The following is a 20,983-nucleotide window of genomic DNA, read 5'->3' as shown; positions in this document are numbered from 1 at the left end:
GTTTTCGAATATACTCAAAATATCGGAAACGTATTGCGATATTTTCAAACTCAAAACCAGAAAGGTCTGCCGCTTAATTTTCTGTCACTAGAGAATATTTCTTTTATTTTATAAAATTTGAAATTTTGATTTCGGTTATTTGAGATACATTTATTTTCAAAGGACTTAAATATATTTTAAAACGTATTAAAAAAAAATTATTATAAGTTAAAATTAGATATAGTTTTAGACACGCACAGGTTTTTCGTTTTTTTTTTAAGAATTTGAGATTTTGCTCATATGAAATTTATTTATTTTTCAAGGACTTAAATATGTTTTAAGACGTACTAAATTAAGGTTATTAAATAAAATAAGATAAGATTTTAGACTATAGGTGGCAGTGTCTATTCCGTTATTTTTTCTGTGAGGTCCCAGCAATTGATCCCAGATCGACGTTTTCATTTCCAATTTTATTCTTCCTGTGTGTTAACAGGTGTCTATAAAGACTAGAACTCTGGGAAAACGACATCGAACAAAGAGAACACTTATGCGGCCGCTCTCCCGTATGAGTTAGATTGTGTCTTTGAACACCTGCTTGTGTGGCAAAGGACTTCGAGCAGCGGGAGCACTTATACGGTCTCTCCCCCGTGTGAGTTCTGATGTGTATCACAAGTAATGGTTTCTTGGAAAACGACTTCGAGCAGTGGGTGCACGAATGCGGTCGCTCTCCCGTATGTGTTAGAATGTGTGGCTTAAGATTAGATTTCTGGGTAAACGACTGTGGACATTGGGGACACTTATACGGTCGCTCTCCCGTATGAGTTCGGATATGTAACTGAAGATTTCTGTTATTGGGAAATGACTTTGAACATTGAGAGCACTTAAACGGTCTCTCCCCTGTGTGAGTACGGATATGTCTATGAAGGTGACAGGATCTTTTAAACGACTTCGAGCATTGGGAGCACTTATACGGTCTCTCTTCTGAGTGCAAAAATGTGATGTGTGCCTTTAAAGAACTTACATAGGAAAAGGAACTCGAGCACTGGGGGCACTTATACGGCCGCTCTCCCGTGTGTTTTCCCCGCATATGTTCCTGAAGAATCCATTTTTTCTTAAACTCCTTTTGACAGTAGGTACATTTGTGCGGTTTTTTAATCTCAGGAGAGCAAACATCCTGCCTGAGATTGGCGGTTAAGACTTCACGGTTCTTCAGCTGGAGTATCTTCTGGTGGCTCTTTTCAATTGTCTGCCGTATATCAAAGGCGGATCGTGCACATCGCAGGCAAGAGTCGCAGATGTTTTCGGGGAAGCCATCTCCTTTAGAAATCTCGTAGGGAGTGCATTGAGCGATCATATCGGCGATAGAGATCCCTAGTCCTGGAGCATTATCGAAAATGTTGATCATTACAGGTGCCGCATCTAGGCAAGCGCGACAGATTTGACTAAAATTGAATGCAGAAAGTCTGTTTTTCCAAAGGATCTTGTGTATTTAGATTAACTTACACTTCCATGACTTCGACTATTGAGGCTTTTTTTTTTACTTGTATTAAAGTATTACACCTGTTTAGATACTTGGTACAGTTTTAATATACAGTATCTCTAAGATACGATCATTTTTCGTCCTTGTGGATTAGAGGTGGTAGAAAATCGATGATCAGACGACTATCGACAACAACTGTTATACAAATTATTTATGTGATCGATCCCTGGTTCTTAAATTAAAATAATAATAATAGTATAAGAAAAAAACAGACATAAATATCCACGTAAATCTTTAAATTTATTCATTAGATATCAAAACAGAATTAACAATCACGATTATAATAAGAACTTGTTAACGCTTTCCGCATAGGCAGCATTCGATAGCTTCCCGTTCAGAGCCTCCTTTGGCAGCCACTCGAACTTGGGCTGTTGCTTCTCCGCCGCCACCTGTCCCGATCGCAGTGATGCCCGGTAGAAGAACACCTTGGCTCCGGTGCTCTCCGTCCGCTGATTGGCTGGATACTTGTACTTGTGGAAGCCTACAGGGGCATTGCCGTAAAAGAGCACATGCAGCTCCTGGCCGCAATGCTCCCGGAGCACGCGTTCAGCCGTCTGGCGCATGGTTTCACCTTCCTGACGCTTGCCCTGGGGCAGGAGCAAGTGCTGCTGCTGGCCCAGTTTCTGCTGGACGAGCAGGTAAAGCGTCTGCTCCAGACAGCGGTCCGTGGAACTGGTCTTGTTCGCCTGGTCATCGGGCGTGGTGCGTGAGCCCAGCTGGAACTTTTTCAGCTCCTCGACGTAGGCGTCCTTTAGATCCTGGGCCGTTTGCTTCGCCCCGCTGTCCTCGAGGTCCACCTGCACCTTGCCCTTCTTAATCAGCTCAGCCTGAACGATCTCTCGCTCGTGCTTAAGTTCGTGGTCGGATTTCAGACTGTTCTCGTACTCCACGCGCCACAGCATGTCCTGGAACTGCTTCTCCAGAGGATTCAGGCTCTTCGAGACCACTGGCAGTCGCTCAACGAGCACGCCGGCGTAAAGGTCCCATTTCTCGGGAGCGGCAGCAGTGGACTGTGTCCGCCGCAGTTCCCGGGCACCCACTTGCACAAAGCGACGCAGCATTCTTCGGGTTTTAATAGAATATTTAAGTAAAATAAAAATCTGAGAAATGCACCGATTACATGAGCACCGAGCCGGAACAGCTGTTCGCGATAACAGACCAGAGCGGCGAAGCTATCGTTATCGAAGAGCAGCGTCGTTAACTTTTCTTAATTTGTATTTTCCGGCTGAATTTATTTCTCAAAAGACTGCTACACAATGTCCGGTTTGGAGTCGTACATCAACCACACAGTGTCCATCATCACGGCGGACGGACGAAACTTTATTGGGACACTAAAAGGCTTCGACCAGACCATAAACATCATCATCGACGAGTGCCATGAGCGCGTCTTCTCCACGACGTCCGGAATCGAACAGATCGTCCTGGGGCTCCACATCATCCGCGGCGACAATATTGCGGTGATCGGATTGATAGACGAGACCATCGACTCCCGCCTGGATCTGGCCAACATCCGGGGCGAGCCCCTGGGACCCGTAGTGCACTAGGATAACGAATAAAACCAGAGACTCTCAGACTTAACCAGCATTTATTTATCTTAATTGTTGCTTTTATTCTGCATCTACATTAAAGTTGACCTGGCGACAGTCCAAAGTGTCCAAATCGACCACGGCCACGCTCTGCGTCCGGCTGAAGCTGGGCACGCACACCAGGCGCGTGCGCTTGCCCTGGGCGCCCTCGTGCAGTGCCGTCTCGAAGGACTCGCAGTTGCCGGCAAAGTACACGTGCGGACACTCGCGCAGGATGAACGGATCGCTGTCGATGTACGGGTAGCAGGCGAGCGTATCCGGAGCAGTGGGCGCCACATGGCCCCAGGTGAGGGTGCAGCGCAGAGCCTCCAGTGCCGAGTCCAACGAAGTGCTCCGCAGCAGATCTGATACATTCTGGCCCGATGTTCCAACCACCATGGCCTCATCCAAACGGCAGTTGTAAGGATTGGTCACCGCCTGAAAGGAGGCAAGTTGACCGGCCAGCGGGAACATGCATTTGTGGAACGGCTGCTGTGGCAGCATAAAGTTGGCCGGATCGTAGGCTCCCGGCATAATGTCCACGGGCAGGCTGCGTGCCCATGAGGCAAACCACTGGTCCAGCTGGGTGACGGCCTGGACAGTGTCATTAGCATTGGCCTGGGTGCGAGCCACTTGCAGTGTGGGCACATAGGCCATGGCACTGGCACGCACTGAGTTCCCGGCCACAATGAGTCGCACCATCGAGCTGGCTTCTTTTCCATTTCCCAGACTTCCGGCCAGCCAGTACTGGAAGAGGTTCAGGGCATCCGCAAAGGTATGGGCCTGCAGTTGATCCAATCCGGAGACCAGCACAAGCAGTCGGCTCTGTTTGGCTGTGGTCAGCGGCTTCTGCGGTCCACCCTCGTAGAAGAGAATGTCCTCGACGTTAAAGAAGCCTTCGCTGTCGGTTCCCCCGAGAACGGCGCACACAACGCCGGTGGCCATTAGCTGGCCCTTGAACTCTCCCTGGAGACGCACCCGCTGCAATTCGTCCTCCAGCACCACCTTGTCCTCCGGCTCCGAGTAGTTTTGACGCGGCGGCTGCGGCGCTAGCTGATTCTCCTCGGATATGTCCCGCAGAATGCTGGGCTTATGAGCCTGGTGTTTGTAGATGGTGCCAATGAGGATGCAGTGAATGTCCTGCTCGCCCCGCAGCTCGCACAGCTTCTTGATGGGCTCCTGCTTGCCCCATTTTTTCTGGGCCAACGGCGTGAGGAGGCGCGTCATCTCAGCCAGGCGGTGGGCGTATAGGTGACAGAACTGTTTCTGGTAGTCGTGACCCTTCAGTCGGTAGTGGCTGCTCAGGTTCTCGTACTTGGTCTCCAAGCGGTGGGCCATGATTCCAGTGGTATATATTTTTTGGGAACTAGGGGAATCTCTCAAGACGCGTTCGCTTTTTAAGGCGCCAAAACAAAAACAGTAAGACCTGCTCAGACACTTCGATAATTTCACAATGAAATCGTTTTTGATAATTTTAAATTGTTCGGGAAAAATGCACGATAATTACAATTGCAATATATAAATAATTATTATTTTATTTTATTACTTAAAAATACAACAAAGGTACTCGTCAGTCTAATTAAGAATAAAAACAAGTTGCCAAAGAAGCAGCTCAACTATTTAGGCTTCACTGTCGATATCGATAGCCGATAAATCCACACCCCAAAACAGCTGTTATATACATATCGAGCAGAGGAAGAAGCAGAGTAGGCAGAGAACAGCGAAAAAGTGTTTTGTGATTGTGGAAAAAATTCAATTCAATGTATGCAGGCGATGCATTTAGTGTGTAAACGCACCAAGGAGATGTGGGACTCTGCCACAAGCACCACCGGATCAGCCTGTCGCCTGCCAGTCGTCATCCTGTGCTGATTCGGGCGAGTGTTTTCAGGGCTCTTATTGATTTTTACGGTTTCTCCGACTGATACGCATTTCGCTGCATACCCCAAATCTCCCATTGAAACTGCGTCGCAGCAGGGACGACTAGTATGCCGTCTGTGTGTTAGCCGGACGAGGAACAAAACAGCAGCCAGCGGAGCCATGGGCGGCTCCGTTAGCCAGGTATTTCGCTCCGGATCGGCGCTTCTCTCGCATCGCGATGGCAAACTGTCGAAGGCCACCGAGGAAACCATCCAGACGCTGTTCGACATTCTGCGCGCCAACCCAAAGGTGTCGCTGCAGACGCTCGAGAGCCTGCTCATCCAGATACCCAAGAACGAGAACATCCTGGCCATGCACGACGACTACGGCTACAATATACTGCAGCGCAGCGTTGGTCTCAATCACATAGATCTCACCAAGTGGCTCTTACATCGTCACCGGCCCGATGTGAACAGGTCGCCGTGCTCCCTGCCGCTGCACATTGCCACCCTGCGCGGCTATGAGGAGTGCGTGGAACTGCTCCTCCGTCACGGGGCCCGCATTGACGTGGACACGCGAATGTGTTTTCCTGGCGCCCACACACGCAACTGCGAGGAGAGCGGCAAGTGGCACAACAATGTGGACGATGTCAGCGAACGGCTCAACACGAAGCTGCAAAATGCCCTCTACTATGCCATCGATGGGGATCAGTATAATGTGTTAAGCCTGCTTACCCAGAAGATGGAGGAGCCGTGGATTCCCTTTAGGGTGAAGAAGCCGCTGCTGCACCTGGCCTGCGAGCGCGGTGCCTGGAACTGTGTTCAGCAGCTGGTTGTCACGAGGTCGGAGGAGATCAATCTCATCATGGACGAGTATTATCCCATACACCATGCAGTCCTGCATGATGGACGCTTCCTAGAGCTGCTCATCCATCAGGGCGCTGTCACCACTGTGAGGACTTGCACTCAACAGATGACCCTGCTGCATGTGGGTAAGTTTCGAGGCGAATAAAACAACTAGAACTATTTAAAATTGTAATTTATTTTGTTCAGTTATCTTTGCCGCTCGCAAATCGGCCGAGGACACTTTGGCCACCCTTCGAATTCTGCTGGAGCGTGGCTGCAAGGAGCTAATCAATGCACCGGACTCGCTGGGCAATACCCCACTGCATGCCTTGATTGTACGTTATGCTCTAGAGGAGGCCCGCTATGGCTACGACAAGTGGAGCAAATGGGATGTGCTGCATCTGGTGCGATTCCTGCTGCAGAATGGAGCCAAGCAGTCCATCAATCAGGCGGGTAACAGTGCCATGGCCTGCGTGTTTCGCCATCTGCGTGACTGGGAGGTCTGCTACGAGCTCCTTAACATGCTCATCAAGGAGGATGGTAAGCAGGAAGGACTTAAAATAAATTCAATTAAACATGGAACTTGTTTTAGGCGATCCCAACATCGTGGGACGGGATGGATCCGTACCCATAATGGTGCTGCTAGTGCCGCTCATCAACAAGGATCACCTACATCACTTTACGCACTCCATGAAGGTTTGCTATCTGAACTGCATACGCATGCTGCTTCAGCATGGAGCCAATCCCAATTGCTCCTATCGCGCCAACCTCAAGCCGCTTCACGTGCTCGTGTTTACAGTGAGCGAGAATTTTACCTTGAATTGCGATGCCCAGAAGCGCATCAACTTCGACTTCATCAAGAACATATTGCTGCTGCTGCTGCAGCACGGCCTGGACTGCAACAAGACATATCAGCACATTCTGCAGGCGGTGATGGATATGGTGCATAATGTGCGCACCTGCCACGACATGGAGTGCGTCTACGAACTGACGCTGACGCTCATCCAGTATGGGGCCGATCCCAATATCGTTTTAATCGGCAAATCAACGCCGGGCATTGCCATCTTCTCCAGCGAGCTGGCCACATTCCGCAGCTCGTTTCGAACCAACTCGTGCTACCTGCTCTTCTACTACATCATCCTAATAACCAAGAAGGAGTTCATTCTGGCGGATCCTCTGGCGATATACACCCGAGTCATTCATTTGTTCTACCTGACCATGGATCACGAGCCGCTTTTCAATTGCCTGAAGTCACTGCACAATTTCTATGTGGCCCAGGTGCCCAGCAAGAAGACAGAGCAGCTGATAGCCTTGATCTCGTCCCTTTACCGGAGGCCGCGCAGTCTGAAGGAGCTCTCCCGATGGACCATCTACGAGGCGATGAACCGCAAGCTGGCGCAGAACATCAATCGATTGAACCTGCCGGGACAACTCAAGGAATATGTACTGCAGTTCGAGAGGTAGCGGGTGGAAGAGACGGACCAATGAATCCCAATGAATCCGCGAACTAGAGTCAATCAATCCACTTACCAGCTGTTGCCCCCCCAAGGCTATGTACTGTTTAATATGCATATTCACCTTATTCGGGCCAGTTCCGGGGGGCAACAGTAACGAGGAATTTACTATTGTTATTCAGCTTCAATCAACACACACAGACACAATTTTTTGAAATTTGCTTATACACTTTAACCCAGGATTTCCCCTTAAAAGAGACTAGACTCTCTCACTCTCTCGAGGTTTTTGCGCCATTGTTCAAGGAGAGACTAAATCTTTTAAAAGTGAAGCTTGGGCTTTGAGTGATACAAGAACCAACCTTGCAAGCTCTGATTTAAATACCTTTTTCTTTGAATCCGCTTTACATATTTTATCCCAAAGATTGTTGCTGATTTCAAACCGAAGAAACGACGAGAAACCAATGGAAATATTGTCAAAACAAATACACGCGCAATTTCTTTGATACGAATCTATATACTACTATATATATTGTGAACGCTCATCTATGTTTTTTGTAATTATATCTAAACGTACAACTTTTGTGAACTGTCTGTAATGCGCTTTACGCTCCACGCTATAAACCGCCTCCAGCACCAACCCAACCCCTCTCATATGCTGCATAAGTTATAGGAAATAAACTTAAGGCTGTTTTTTTGACAAACATTTCGGGTGTTTTAGAATATTGTATATTTGGAGGAGACAATGTGTAATTATTATCATTATTATTATGATTATTATTATTATATATTATTACATATTATATATTGTTGCTAAACCGTTGTTAATCTCTGTTAAACTGTAATGTCATTTTTAAACGAATTGGTGAACGCTATCGATCAATAAATAAGCATGAACTTTCACACAAAGCCGGCAAGTAGCAAAGTCCAGGTCATTGAACCTCCCAGGACACCTCTAAAAACAAATAAACAAACTCCAAAAACACACAACAAGTTGCCTTAGCAACAAACACAAGGCAACCTAGAGGAAATCATTGGGGAAATTGGAAATTCGGAGCATTTCTTCACGTACCGAGTCCAGTGAGGAGGAGTCTCCACCATGTACAGTCGCAAGCTGGAGCGGATGCACCGCCCAGCATCGGACATCACCAAGTATGACAACGAGCCCTATATGAAGAATCCCCTGCTCAAGTTCCGCATCAGCGAGGTGCACGAGCGCCGGCACTTTCAGTTCCTTAAGCAAAAGGCAGCGGATGTCAAGGTGCGTGTGGCGCGCCAGCAATGGCAGCCAGAGCCGGAGATGCGCCTGCTGCCGCAGTCTCACTACGAGGATAATCTGCGGCGGGAGGTGCGCAAGATTGTGGTGCCGCCGATGCTGAAGCGAACAGAGGCCAAGATCCTCAGCTTCGCTTCGGAGCGGCTAAAGAACAAGTATCCGGAGCTGGTCAAGGCCTACATGATGGATGTCCATGCGGAATTCAATCGTTTGATGAAGGTATACAGCATGAAGAATATTCTACGCCACCCGGAGTTCCCCGACGAGGATCCCTCCCTGTTCGAGCTGCCGCGTGCCGACATCAATACCCGGCGACCTGGGCGCACGCAGAACTACAGCAACTTTCTGGAGAACCGGCGGCGTATTGCCCAGAAACTGCTTATCCTGCAGCTGCCGCTCAGAGCCATCCTCAACCTGTCCGTCGGGGATTTGCCTAACCTGGCCTGCATCTTCAACTACGTGCTATCTACAGGCGCCCTGCAGCAGCAGCTAGGTCTGGGCGGAAGAGAGGCGCTCTCCTACAAGTTCTATCGCAAGTACATACAGAACCAGCTGGACAAGGTGAACACCTTCCTGCGCTGGATCTGGTATCCCAAGATTGTGGCCGTGCTGCGCAAGCTGATGCGCAAGCGGGTGATGCCGATGAGCACCTGGAAGCGGTCCTGGAACGCTCTGGAGGGTCTGATGAATCGCGAGATGACCAACATGAAAATTCGCACCTTCGAGGAGATGTACCGCATGTGCGGCCATCCGCGCACTATGCCTATGCTGCGCATGACCATGGAGTGGTCCGAGTTCTCGGCCGATCTGGACATAAGGCCCAATGTGTGGAGCGTCATGAGGACTTTTGCTGAAATTGCCACCGAGATCTCAATGGTGGGCTACAGGATGGAGCCACTGCAGCCCCAGGTGCAGACATTGACTTCGATGGCCATGTACGCCAAGGTGAACGATTACCTCAAGATTGAGATGAACGAAAACTATCTCAAGGATGTCATATATAAGGTGAGTGGATTTAAGAGGGTATTAAATGCCAGAAGCTTGCAGAATTCCTGTAGAACCAGAGAATCCTTTTGGAATATATTTAGTAACTCGAAAGGATATATTTCTTATAAGGAACTATTCACTCAATTCCCAGGTCCAGGACATAATAATGGGCACTTATGCCGAGGTGAACAAGTACATCGAGGACTTTCGCAGTAAGTACTATGGGCTGTACTCCTTGCAGGAGCGCGACGCCCTCAATTTCTTCCTGTCCGAGCCGCATGAGTTCGAGGAGTACTTCGCCCGGATCGACAAATACTATGGATTCATCAATATGCTGCGTAGCGAGCCCGGCACCGAGTACTTTGTCATGGCCCTCATATACAACGAGCCAGCGATCAGTGGCCTCCGCTCCTTGGCCGAGAACCTGATCGAAGAGATCACCACGATCATCATACGGGAGCATATAAAAGCCGAGGTGGAGATCTGTGACGAGTTCGAGAAGATCAAGTACCGGGCCCTGGAGATACCCAAGTCCACGGAGGAGTTGCTCGAGAGCGCGGACTACATGATCCATGTGAAGAAGGACAAGATTGCCGAACTGACCGACCGCATTCAGTATTGCCTGCAGATGGGCACCAACATTGTGGAGCTGACCGAGATGTCCAAGTACCACTTTGATCTGACCATCAAGACGATCAACTGGATCAAGGACATCAACGATATCTGTGACTATAATGCCTCGCAGCAGGAGCAATACAAGTTCACCTTTGAGGAGCATCTGCAGGAGGTCATCAAGAAGCTGAACACGGACATCGATGAGCTGCTGCCCAAGCTGGCGGTCATCGATGACATGAGTCGGCCGGACAAGTTCCGTGACAGCTACATAATCCTCCAGAACTTTATTGATCAGCTGAAGACCTTTGACGACTATGTGGCGTGGATTAACAAGGAAGAGAAGCTTTTCAAGATTGCCCAGACCATGTATCCCACGCTGGAGGTGATCAAGACGTTTGTGTATCCCTTCGCCGAGCTTATGAAGTAGGTATTCGAGTTCTTGTAGATGTGGTTTCCGTACTAATCCCATTCCCAGGTGCTGCATTGAGTGGCAGCGGTATTTAAGCGTGTGGAATGACGGACCTTTCGAGTACCTGGAGCCGCGATTTGTGGAGACCACCACGGACGACTACCTGAAGGAGTTCCAGAAGAATCAGAAGTACTACAGGGTCAAGATAAAGCAGGATCTCATCGACAATCCAGTGTGCAAGTTTAAGGTGAGATTCAAAAGAAAATACTTTATGATGTCTGCCACTTTTTTCTGTTACCGCAGGGTCAAACAGAGGATCCCGACCCAGCCAAGCATCCTGTGCCGCTGCGCCTCTGCACCTCCATGATCCAGTCCATCAAGGACTTCACCACCGGCGTCTTCATTGTGAATACCATGTGCAATCCAGCCTTGAGGAAGCGTCATTGGAAGGAAATGTCAGAAATTGCAGGCTTTGATGTTACCCCCGATGCCGGGACTACCTTGCGCAAGATCCTCAACTCGGGCCTGGACCCAATCCTGGACCAGTTCGAGATTATCAGCATTGGGGCCAACAAGGAGCTGCAGCTGTGGAATGCCCTGCAGGCCATGATTAAGGAGTGGGAGAGCAGGGTCTTTCCCTACGGCCCGTACAAGGAGACGGGCGTGCAGATCCTGAGCAGCCTGGACGACATCCAGGCTTTGTTGGATGACCACATCCTCAAGACGCTGGCCATGCGTGGCTCTGCCTTCATGAAGCCCTGCGAGGAGGAAGTACGAGCTTGGTACGAAAAGATCATGCGGGTCAACGAGACGCTGGACCAGTGGGGGAAGGTGCAGGCCAACTACTTGTATTTGCTGCCCATCTTCTCTTCCAAGGACATTGTGGCCCAGATGCCCGAGGAGGGGCGTCTGTTCACCATTGTGGAGCAAACGTACACCCGTAACATGGGCCTGGTGCTACGCCAGCCTTTGGTGATGGAAACGGCGCCAGTCGCCGGACTCCTGGAGTCCCTGCAGAAGGCTAACGAGCTGCTCGAGGATATAGCCACCGGCGTAAGCAATTATCTGGAGAAGAAGCGCCTCTATTTTCCGCGCTTCTTTTTCCTGGCCAACGACGAGATGCTGGAGATTCTCTCCGAGACCAAGGATCCGCTCCGCGTGCTGCCGCATCTCAGCAAATGCTTCGAGGGCATCAACAGCCTGCAGTTTGACTCGGCCAAGAATGTCTTGGCCATGTTGAGCAGCGACAAGGAGTCAATTGACTTTATAGAACCAGTCTCGACGGCTGCTGCTGGAGGTAGTGTGGAGAAGTGGCTCATTGGCGTGGAGGATGAGATGCTCAAGGCTGTGCGCTACCAAAACGAGCTCTCCTTTGCCCACTATCCCAAGCTAAAGCGTCACGAGTGGGTGCTCGAGTGGCCACAGATGACGGTGTTGGCCATCTCCCAGGTGTACTGGGCCGCCCGTGTCCACAGCTGCCTGCGTCGCACCTTTGGCGGCAACCAGGTCGTCATGCAGAACTTTTTCCAAGAGGTGGCCAAGGAGCTGACAGACGTGGTGACTCTGGTTCGGTCGCCCAAGATCAGCAACCTCAACAGAATCAGCATCAAGTCGCTGATTGTGATCGATGTGCATGCCAAGGACGTAACGGAGGAGCTAATCCGGATGAAGATCAGCAGCGAGTTTGACTTTCAGTGGCTGGCCCAGATGCGCTACTACTGGGAGGACGAGAAGACCTGGGTGCGGATTATCAATGCCACGGTGCCCTTTGCCAACGAGTATTTGGGAAACTCGGACCGGCTGGTGATCACCCCGCTGACGGATCGCTGCTACCGTACCCTGGTGGGTGCCTATCAGCTGCACTTGAACGGAGCACCCGAAGGGCCAGCGGGCACGGGCAAGACGGAGACCACCAAGGATCTGGCCAAGGCTTTGGCTGTTCAGTGCAAGGTTTTCAACTGCTCCGATGGCTTGGACTACAAGGCCATGGGCAAGTTCTTCAAGGGTCTGGCCTCGTGCGGAGCCTGGGCCTGCTTCGATGAGTTCAATCGTATCGAGCTGGAGGTGCTCTCCGTGGTGGCCCAGCAGATTCTGCTCATCATCCAAGCGGTTCGCGGCAATGTGACCAAGTTCATGTTCGAGGGCACCGAGCTTACGCTTAATCCCGCCTGCTACGTGTGCATCACCATGAATCCCGGCTATGCAGGCCGATCGGAGCTGCCCGACAATCTGAAGGTTCTATTCCGCTCGGTGGCCATGATGGTGCCGGATTATGCCATGATTGGTGAGATCTCCTTGTACTCCTACGGATTTGTGGATGCCCGCAAGCTGGCTGTGAAAATTGTGACCACATACCGTCTGTGCTCGGAGCAGCTGTCCAGCCAGAACCACTACGATTACGGCATGCGAGCCGTGAAGACGGTGCTTTCCGCCTGCGGCAACATCAAGAAGCAGTTCCCCGACGAAGTTGAGGATATACTGCTCCTGCGCAGTCTCATCGATGTGAATCTGCCCAAATTCCTGTCGTTCGATGTGCCGCTCTTCGAAGGCATCATCTCGGATATCTTTCCGGGCATCAAGTTGCCATATATCGACTACACCCTGGTGGAGGAGGAGTTCAAGCGAGTCTGCGCCGAGGAGGTGCTGGAGCCGGCGCCCAGCTTCCTCACCAAAGTCATTCAGACGTACGAGATGATCATCGTCAGGCATGGCTTCATGCTGGTGGGTGAGCCACTGGCGGGCAAGTCCAAGACCCTGCAGGTCCTGGCCAAGGTGATGTCAGCGCTAAAGATCAAGGCTCCGCAGAAGAGCAGCTACTTCCAGCATGTCCAGATGGGCATCATGAATCCCAAGTCCATAACCATGAACCAGCTGTATGGTTCCTTTGATCCCATCTCCTACGAGTGGACCGACGGTTTGGTGGCAAAGATTTTCCGTGACTTTGCCATGACCCCCACACCGGACAGGAAATGGGTGAGTCCTGGCTTTGATAGGGATTAGGTTCTATCCTACAAATCTGTCTCTCTACCAGGTCATCTTTGACGGCCCTGTGGATGCCGTTTGGATCGAGAACATGAACACTGTGCTGGATGACAACAAAAAGCTGTGCCTCACCAGCGGCGAAGTCATCACCATGACCCACGAGATGTCTATGGTTTTTGAGGTGATGGATTTGGCGCAGGCCTCTCCAGCCACCGTCTCCCGTTGCGGCATGATCTACATGGAGCCCTCCACGCTGGGTTGGCGAGCCTTTGCCAATAGCTGGCTGAAGAAGGCGGATCCCCGTTGGGCGGATGAAGAGGGAGTGGAATATGTGTTGGCTTTACTGTCCTGGCTGATGGTGCCGGTGGGTATCAGTCTCGGTAACTGGAACTGCTGAAGCTATACCTCCTCAACTCCCTTTTTGCAGTGCCAAACTTTTATCCGGAGGAATTGCAGTCAGTTTGTGAAGCCAGGGGAGTTCAACTGCATGCTGACCACCCTCGATCTTTTCGAGATGCAAATAGCAGAGGCCATCGAAGAAAATCCGGATGATTATCAAAAGTACTTGACGAGCTACTTCCAGGCGGCCATCCTGTTTGCATTGGTCTGGGGAGTGGGTGGAGTGCTGGACACGGCTTCCAGGGAGAAGTTTGATGTGTTTTTGAGAAAGGTATAGGAAAGAATAGAAGGTATAATCACAATTATTATAGGTTTTTCTTTTATCCATAGCTCTGGGACAACGATGACGCACCTCTACCCGAGCCCCTGGGCAAGATGGAGATAACTCCGCCCACCGAGGGTCAGCTAGTGGACTATGTGTTCTTGTACAAACAGCGCGGAGCCTGGCGCAACTGGCCTGAACTGGCCAAACGCATGGATGTGGAGGAGACAAAGACGGGCGTGATTGTGCCCACGGTGGACACGGCCCGCTATATCCACCTGCTGAAGATGCACGTAGAGCACAAGAAACGGATGCTATTGGTGGGTCCCACGGGCACTGGCAAGACGGTTTACATTCAGAACTATCTCATGAACAAGCTGGACAAGGAGGTATACGAAACAGGCTTCATCACCTTCACCGTGATGATTTCAGCGAATCAGTGCCAGGAGCTGCTCATCTCCAAGCTGCAGAAGTGGAAGCGCGGCATCTATGGTCCGCCCAAGGGCATGCAGAGTGTGCTCTTCGTGGACGATATGAACATGCCGGTGAAGGAGGTTTATGGTGCCCAGCCGCCGCTGGAGCTGCTCCGCCAGTTCTTTGACTACGGCCATGTCTACGATCTGCGCGACAGTTCCAAGGTGTTCATCCACAACGTGCTGATCATGGCCGCCTGTGGCCTGCCTGGAGGCAGTCGCCAGGATGTGTACGCCCGCTTCCTGAACCACTTCAATGTCTACTCGATCAACACTTTTAGTGAGGACAGCATGTTCCGGATATTCCTGAACGTGGCTTTGAATGGATTCCGGCGGTCTGGCCATGGTCAGGATGTATTCGTGGTCACCAACCAGATAGTGAGTGCCACGCAGAGCATCTACAAGAGCGTGCAGTCGGAGATACGAGCTACGCCCGCCAAGTCCCACTATATATTCAATCTGCGGGACATCTCGCGGGTGGTCACAGGATGCACCTTGGTACGGAAGGAGTCGGTCTCCGACAAGAAGATCTTTGTGCGTGTATGGTACCATGAGGCCATGCGGGTATTTTACGATCGCCTGGTGGACGACATCGATCGCAAGTGGATGTTTGAGAAGCTGAACGAGTGCCTCAAGAGCAGTTTTAAGGACAAAGTGGAGACGGTTTTCGAGCGTTATTGTGTCCAGGTGAGATAAGGCAATAAAAACTCCTACTTCCAACCCTTCCTCCTTTTTTCCTAGGGCAAAGACGAGCAAGTCTTCACCATGGAAGCCGCCACCAGTGTCTTCTTTGGCATGTACTTTGACGAGGACAGCGTGCCGGATGAGCGGCGCTACGAGGAGGTGCCTAGTACGGAGGTCTTCCTTAACCTGGCCCTGGCTAGCCTGGCGGACTACAACTCCACGCGCCGCTCCAAGATGGACATCACCCTGTTCACCTTCGCCCTGCAGCATTTGAATCGCATCTGCCGCATTATCTCCATTCAGGGAGCCAGTGCTTTGCTCATTGGCCTGGGCGGCTCGGGTCGCCAGTCGCTGACCAAGCTGGCCACCAATATGGTTCAGACCTCATTCTTCCAGCCGGAGATCACCAAGAGCTATGGGGCCAATGAGTGGCATGACGACATCAAGGCAATCCTCAAGGAGGCGGGCGGCTTGAACAAGCACACCACCTTTCTGATCACCGAAAACCAGATCAAAATGGAGCTTTTCCTCCAGGATATTGACTGCCTGCTAAACCAAGGCGAAGTGCCCAACATTTTCCCGATCGACGAAAAGCAGGAGGTTTTGGAAATGGTACGCCTGGCTGCCCAGGGAGGCAATCGCAACATCGATGTCTCGGCTCTGCAGGTCTTCTCCTTTTTCGTGGAACGCTGCAAGCAAAAGCTGCACATTGTGCTCAGCTTTTCGCCCATTGGGGATGCGCTGAGGACGCGGGTGCGCCTGTATCCCTCGCTGGTGAATTGCTGCACCATCGACTGGTACGACAGCTGGCCGGAGGAGGCCCTGCAAATGATAGCCAAGATGTCGCTGGTGGATGTGAATGTGCCCAGCGAGGACATCAAGCTGGCCATCATGGATACCTGCCAGTATTTCCACACGACGGCGGCGAGGGTTACGCGCTCCTTCTGCCAAATGTCTGGGCGTCACATCTACCAGACGAACGCCTCCTTCATCGAGCTGATCCGCTCCTTCCAGACCCTCATCGAACGCAAGCAGAACGAGACAATGCTGGCCAAGATGCGTTATATTGGAGGTTTGGACACCCTGGCCCAGGCAGCGGCTGCCATCTCGATTATGCAAAGGGATCTCAATGCACTGCAGCCCAAACTGGTGGCCCTGGCGGAGGCCTCGCGGAAGATGATGCTGGAAATCAACAAAGAAACGCTGGCCGCCAGCGCCGCCGCCGAGCAGGTGAAGCGCGACGAGGAGGTGGCCTCCGTGCAGGCCGAGGCTGCTCAGGTCCTAAAGCACGACTGCGAACGGGATCTGGCCAAGGCCATACCTGTGCTGGAAGATGCCCTGAGCGCCTTGAATACCCTCAAGCCAGCGGACATAACGCTGGTCAAGTCGATGAAGAATCCGCCACCGGTTATCAAGCTCGTGATGGCCGCTGTCTGTGTGATCAAGGGGATTCCGGCGGAGCGTATACCAGATCCATCCAGCGGAAAGATGGTGCAGGACTACTGGGGACCCAGCAAGCGTCTCCTGGGCGAGATGAACTTCCTGCCGGCTCTGAAGGAGTTCGACAAGGACAACATTCCGCCGGACATCATGAAGCGCATCCGCAAGGAGTTTATACCGAACAAGGACTTTGATCCCAAGGTGGTGGCCAAGGCGTCGAGTGCCGCCAAGGGTTTGTGCCAGTGGATCATAGCCATGGATATGTACGACGAAGTGGCCAAGGTGGTGGCACCCAAAAAGGCCAAGCTGGCCGGGGCGGAGAAGGAGTACGCCGACACCATGGAGTTCCTGGCCGAGAAACGTGCCCTGGCCCTGGCCCTCGAGGAGAAGGTGGCCCAACTGAACATCGAGCTGGACAAGGCCAACGAGGAGATGCAGAAGACGGAGGAGCATGCCGAAAGCTGTCGCAATAAGCTTCTACGGGCGGAGGCCCTCATCGGGGGACTAGGCGGCGAGAAGTCTCGCTGGAACAAGGCGGCCGAGGATCTGCAGGAGCTGTACGATCACCTGCCCGGCGACGTGCTCATCTCCTGCGGCATCATCGCCTACCTGTCGGCGGTGAATCTCCAGTATCGCAGCGATTGCGTCAACGATTGGTTCAAGAAGGTCACCGAACTGAAGATTCCCTGCTCGGAGAAGTACTCCATCACGAACGTCCTGGGTCTGGAGGTCACCATCCAGAACTGGCAGCTGGACGGCCTGCCCAACGATGACTTCTCCACGGAGAACGCCATTATCTCGGCCAACTCCAGCCGCTACAGCCTGTTCATCGATCCGCAGGCACAGGCCAACAACTGGCTAAAGAACATGGAGCGCAAGAACCGGTTGAACTGCGTCAAGTTCAACCAGGGCAACTACATGAAGGTCATTGCGGAGGCCCTGGAGTACGGCACGCCAGTGATCATCGAGAATGTGCAGGAGGAGCTGGAGGTGCCGCTGGATCCCATTCTGATGCACCAGACCTTCGTCCAGGGCGGCGTCAAGCTGATCAGTTTGGGCGAGACGGTGGTGCCGGTCAACCCCAACTTTCGCCTATACATGACCTGCAACTTGCGGAATCCGCACTTCCTGCCGGAGACCTTTAACAAGGTGACGGTCATCAACTTTGCGCTCACTCAAAATGCTTTAATGGACCAGCTACTCAGCATTGTGGTGGCCAAGGAGCGGCCCGATCTGCAGGAGCTGCGCATCATGCTAACCACCGAGGCGGCCGCCAATAAGGGAGCTCTCCGGGATGCGGAGAACATGATCCTGAAGACGCTAAGCGCCGGCGGCGACATTCTGGAGAACGAGGCGGCCATTCAGATACTGGCCGAGTCGAAGGGTCTGTCCAAGGACATTGTGGAGAAGCAGGAGGCCGCCAAAGAGACTTCCGCCAAGATCGAGGCCTTCCGGCTCAACTATAAGCCCGTGGCCGTGCACTCCTCCATCCTGTACTACTCCATCACAGATCTGCCCAACATCGATCCCATGTACCAATTCTCCCTTAACTGGTACATCAATCTCTACATGTACTCCATTGAGACGGCCAACAAGTCCAAGGATCTGCCGCGTCGCATCAAATTTTTGGTGGACGGCTTCACTCGAAATCTGTACAACAATGTCTGCCGCTCGATCTTCGAGAAGGACAAGCTGCTCTTCTCCTTTATTCTCACCGCACGGATTATGCTGGGCACTGGCCAGGTGGAGATGCGGCACTTTGCTCACCTGGTCACCAATGCCAAGGAGTCTACTAATATACCGCCCAATCCGAATCCCAGCTGGATAACGGAGACCGTCTGGCTCAATGTGCTCCGCCTGGAGGAGCTCAAGGAGCTGAAGGGCATCGTGGCTCATTTTCAGAATAATCTTACGGCCTGGCAGGCCATCTACGACCATTCCTCGCCGGAAACGGCTCCGCTGCCTGCTCCCTGGCACGACAAGACCACCGCCTTTGAGAAGATGATTGTGCTGAAGGCTTTGCGGCCGGACTCTGTCTTCCTGGCGGTGCGCATCTACATTGCCCAGTGCATTGGGGATCAGTATGTGACCCCACCGGAGTTTGATATATCCAAGTCGTATGCCGATTCCACAGCTTTGACTCCACTGGTGTTTATTCTCTCGCCCGGTGCTGATCCTTTGGGTTCTCTGCTGGCCTTTGCCGAGAAAATGGGCCAGGAGGAGACTTTCCAGAGCATTTCCCTGGGCCAGGGTCAGGGTCCCATAGCCACGGCCTTGATCAAGAATGCCCAGGAGATGGGCTATTGGGTGTGCCTGCAGAATTGTCACCTGGCGGCCTCCTGGATGCCCTACCTGGAGTATCTCTGGGAAAACATGGACACTTTTAATACCCAAGGTTGGAGTCTCGCCAAGGTGATTTTAGGAAGCTTTCTTTAGAGGATATTTTTTTATTTCCTTACAGCCAACTTCAGGATTTGGCTAACAGCCTATCCCACGCCCCAGTTCCCGGTCACCATACTCCAGAACGGCGTCAAGATGACCAATGAACCGCCCACCGGGTTGAAGGAGAACCTAATGCGTTCCTACAACTCGGAGCCCATCAATGACTACGAGTTCTATACGGGCTGTGCCAAGCAGGATCGCGCCTTCACCAGGCTGCTCTACGGCATCTGCTTCTTCCATGCCGTGGTCCAGGAGCGTCGCAAGTACGGGCCCCTGGGCTGGAACATAGCCTATGGATTCAATGAGTCCGATCTGCAGATCTCTGTGCTGCAGCTGAGTGTAAGTTGGTGGAGGGTGTGGGGTAAGAATCTCTAGTAATTCTCCGTCTACTCCCATCTTCAGATGCTCTTAAACCAATACGAACATGTGCCCTATGATGCCATCTCCTATCTGACCAGCGAGTGCAACTATGGCGGCCGGGTCACGGACAACTGGGATCGGCGGGCCATAGTCACGATCCTGGCGGACTTTTGCAATGCCCAGGTGGTGCTGGACAATCGTTATAGGTTTGCCAGCGACGATCGTTATATTCTGCCGCGCAAGACGGAGCACCGCGAGATCCTGCGGTATTTGGACGAGAATATACCTTCGCTGGCGCCACCTGAGGTGTACGGGCTGCATGCCAATTCAGGCATCACCAGGGATATGCAAACGACCAAGACCCTGCTGGATTCGATGATCCTGCTGCTGGGCAGCGAGGCGGCGGGCTCTGCTGGAGCCGGGGTGAGTGTGGAGCAGGTCATACTGGACACAATCAAGCAGATTGAGCGCGAGATGCCGGCGGACATGGACATTGAGGCGGCGGCAGAGAAGTATCCCGTTGACTATAATGAATCCATGAACACGGTGGTGGTACAGGAAATGGAGCGCTTCCTCAAGCTGCAGAAGGAAATCCGTGCCTCCTGCCGAGACCTGGCCATGGGCATCAAGGGTATTATAGTGATGACTCCAGACCTTGAGAACGTGATGACGGCCATGAAGTTCAATCGGATCCCAACCAAGTGGATGTCCAAATCGTATCCGTGTTTGAAACCCCTAGGCTCCTATGTCCAGGATCTGTACAAGCGGCTTAACTGGCTGCACGACTGGCACCATCATGGCAAGCCGCCTACTTTCTGGCTGTCAGGGTTCTTCTTTACCCAGGCTTTCCTTACCGGTGCCATGCAAAACTTTGCCCGCAAGTACAAGATACCCATCGACACTCTGACCTTCGACTACGATGTGCTCAAGGTGGAGACGAAGGCGTCGCCACCGGATGATGGCGTGTACTGCAATGGCTTGTTCCTGGAGGGTGCCCGCTGGGATTGGCGCGACAGTGTGCTGGTGGAGCAGTTCCCCAAGGTGCTTGTCTACGCCATGCCCGTGATTTTCTTTCGTCCGGTGGCCATTCTGGACTTAACCGATGGCTCGCGTTATCGCTGTCCGCTCTACAAGACTGGCGAGCGCAAAGGCACGCTCTCCACAACGGGTCACTCCACGAACTATGTGGTCCCGCTGCTGCTGAATACCCATGCCAAGCCCTCGCACTGGGTCAAGCGGAGCGTGGCGCTCATATGCCAGACCAATGACTAAGCCCAAGCAGTCTGTTTTCCTGCATGTGATGAATCCCATGTGGGGAAGGTTGTTTTTATCACTGTTGGTTTTTTTTTTTTGTTTAAGCTATTAAAGTAGATTATATATTTTATAAACTTTTTAAAATTTTGCGAATAACTTTGTT

The 20,983-nt window shown here is 51.9% G+C and overlaps 5 protein-coding genes across 5 annotated transcripts; 3 read left to right on the top strand and 2 right to left on the bottom strand.

The window, feature by feature from the left end:
* Nucleotides 1-1,738: 1,738 nt before the first annotated feature.
* Nucleotides 1,739-2,639, bottom strand: mRpL46 (mitochondrial ribosomal protein L46). The gene has a single exon (XM_017174395.3). The coding sequence runs from the start codon at nucleotides 2,578-2,580 to the stop codon at nucleotides 1,798-1,800; it is 783 nt and encodes a 260-aa protein (XP_017029884.1). The 5' UTR covers nucleotides 2,581-2,639; the 3' UTR covers nucleotides 1,739-1,797.
* A 136-nt stretch (nucleotides 2,640-2,775) lies between these two features.
* Nucleotides 2,776-3,097, top strand: LOC108079880 (U6 snRNA-associated Sm-like protein LSm8). Its single transcript, XM_017174397.2, has one exon. The coding sequence runs from the start codon at nucleotides 2,776-2,778 to the stop codon at nucleotides 3,061-3,063; it is 288 nt and encodes a 95-aa protein (XP_017029886.1). The 3' UTR covers nucleotides 3,064-3,097.
* PolD2 (DNA polymerase delta subunit 2) lies at nucleotides 3,088-4,509 on the bottom strand. The gene has a single exon (XM_017174394.3). The coding sequence runs from the start codon at nucleotides 4,420-4,422 to the stop codon at nucleotides 3,127-3,129; it is 1,296 nt and encodes a 431-aa protein (XP_017029883.1). The 5' UTR covers nucleotides 4,423-4,509; the 3' UTR covers nucleotides 3,088-3,126.
* A 273-nt stretch (nucleotides 4,510-4,782) lies between these two features.
* LOC108079867 (ankyrin-3) lies at nucleotides 4,783-8,128 on the top strand. Its single transcript, XM_017174379.3, has 3 exons — nucleotides 4,783-5,932; nucleotides 5,994-6,326; nucleotides 6,379-8,128. The coding sequence occupies exons 1-3, from the start codon at nucleotides 5,122-5,124 to the stop codon at nucleotides 7,248-7,250; spliced, it is 2,016 nt and encodes a 671-aa protein (XP_017029868.1). The 5' UTR covers nucleotides 4,783-5,121; the 3' UTR covers nucleotides 7,251-8,128.
* An 85-nt stretch (nucleotides 8,129-8,213) lies between these two features.
* On the top strand, nucleotides 8,214-20,922 carry Dhc62B (Dynein heavy chain at 62B). The gene is made up of 10 exons (XM_017174374.3): nucleotides 8,214-9,518; nucleotides 9,652-10,538; nucleotides 10,591-10,771; nucleotides 10,828-13,497; nucleotides 13,556-13,870; nucleotides 13,934-14,176; nucleotides 14,236-15,327; nucleotides 15,382-19,159; nucleotides 19,226-19,545; nucleotides 19,609-20,922. Exons 1-10 carry the CDS (start codon nucleotides 8,337-8,339, stop codon nucleotides 20,836-20,838), a joined length of 11,898 nt encoding a protein of 3,965 aa, XP_017029863.1. The 5' UTR covers nucleotides 8,214-8,336; the 3' UTR covers nucleotides 20,839-20,922.
* Nucleotides 20,923-20,983: the final 61 nt, after the last annotated feature.

This window comes from Drosophila kikkawai, chromosome 3L, assembly GCF_030179895.1.
Source record: "Drosophila kikkawai strain 14028-0561.14 chromosome 3L, DkikHiC1v2, whole genome shotgun sequence".
NCBI classification, from domain to species: domain Eukaryota; kingdom Metazoa; phylum Arthropoda; class Insecta; order Diptera; family Drosophilidae; genus Drosophila; species Drosophila kikkawai.
The sequence above is the reverse complement of the archived record's forward strand: the minus strand, read 5'-3'. Positions and strand labels throughout refer to the sequence as shown.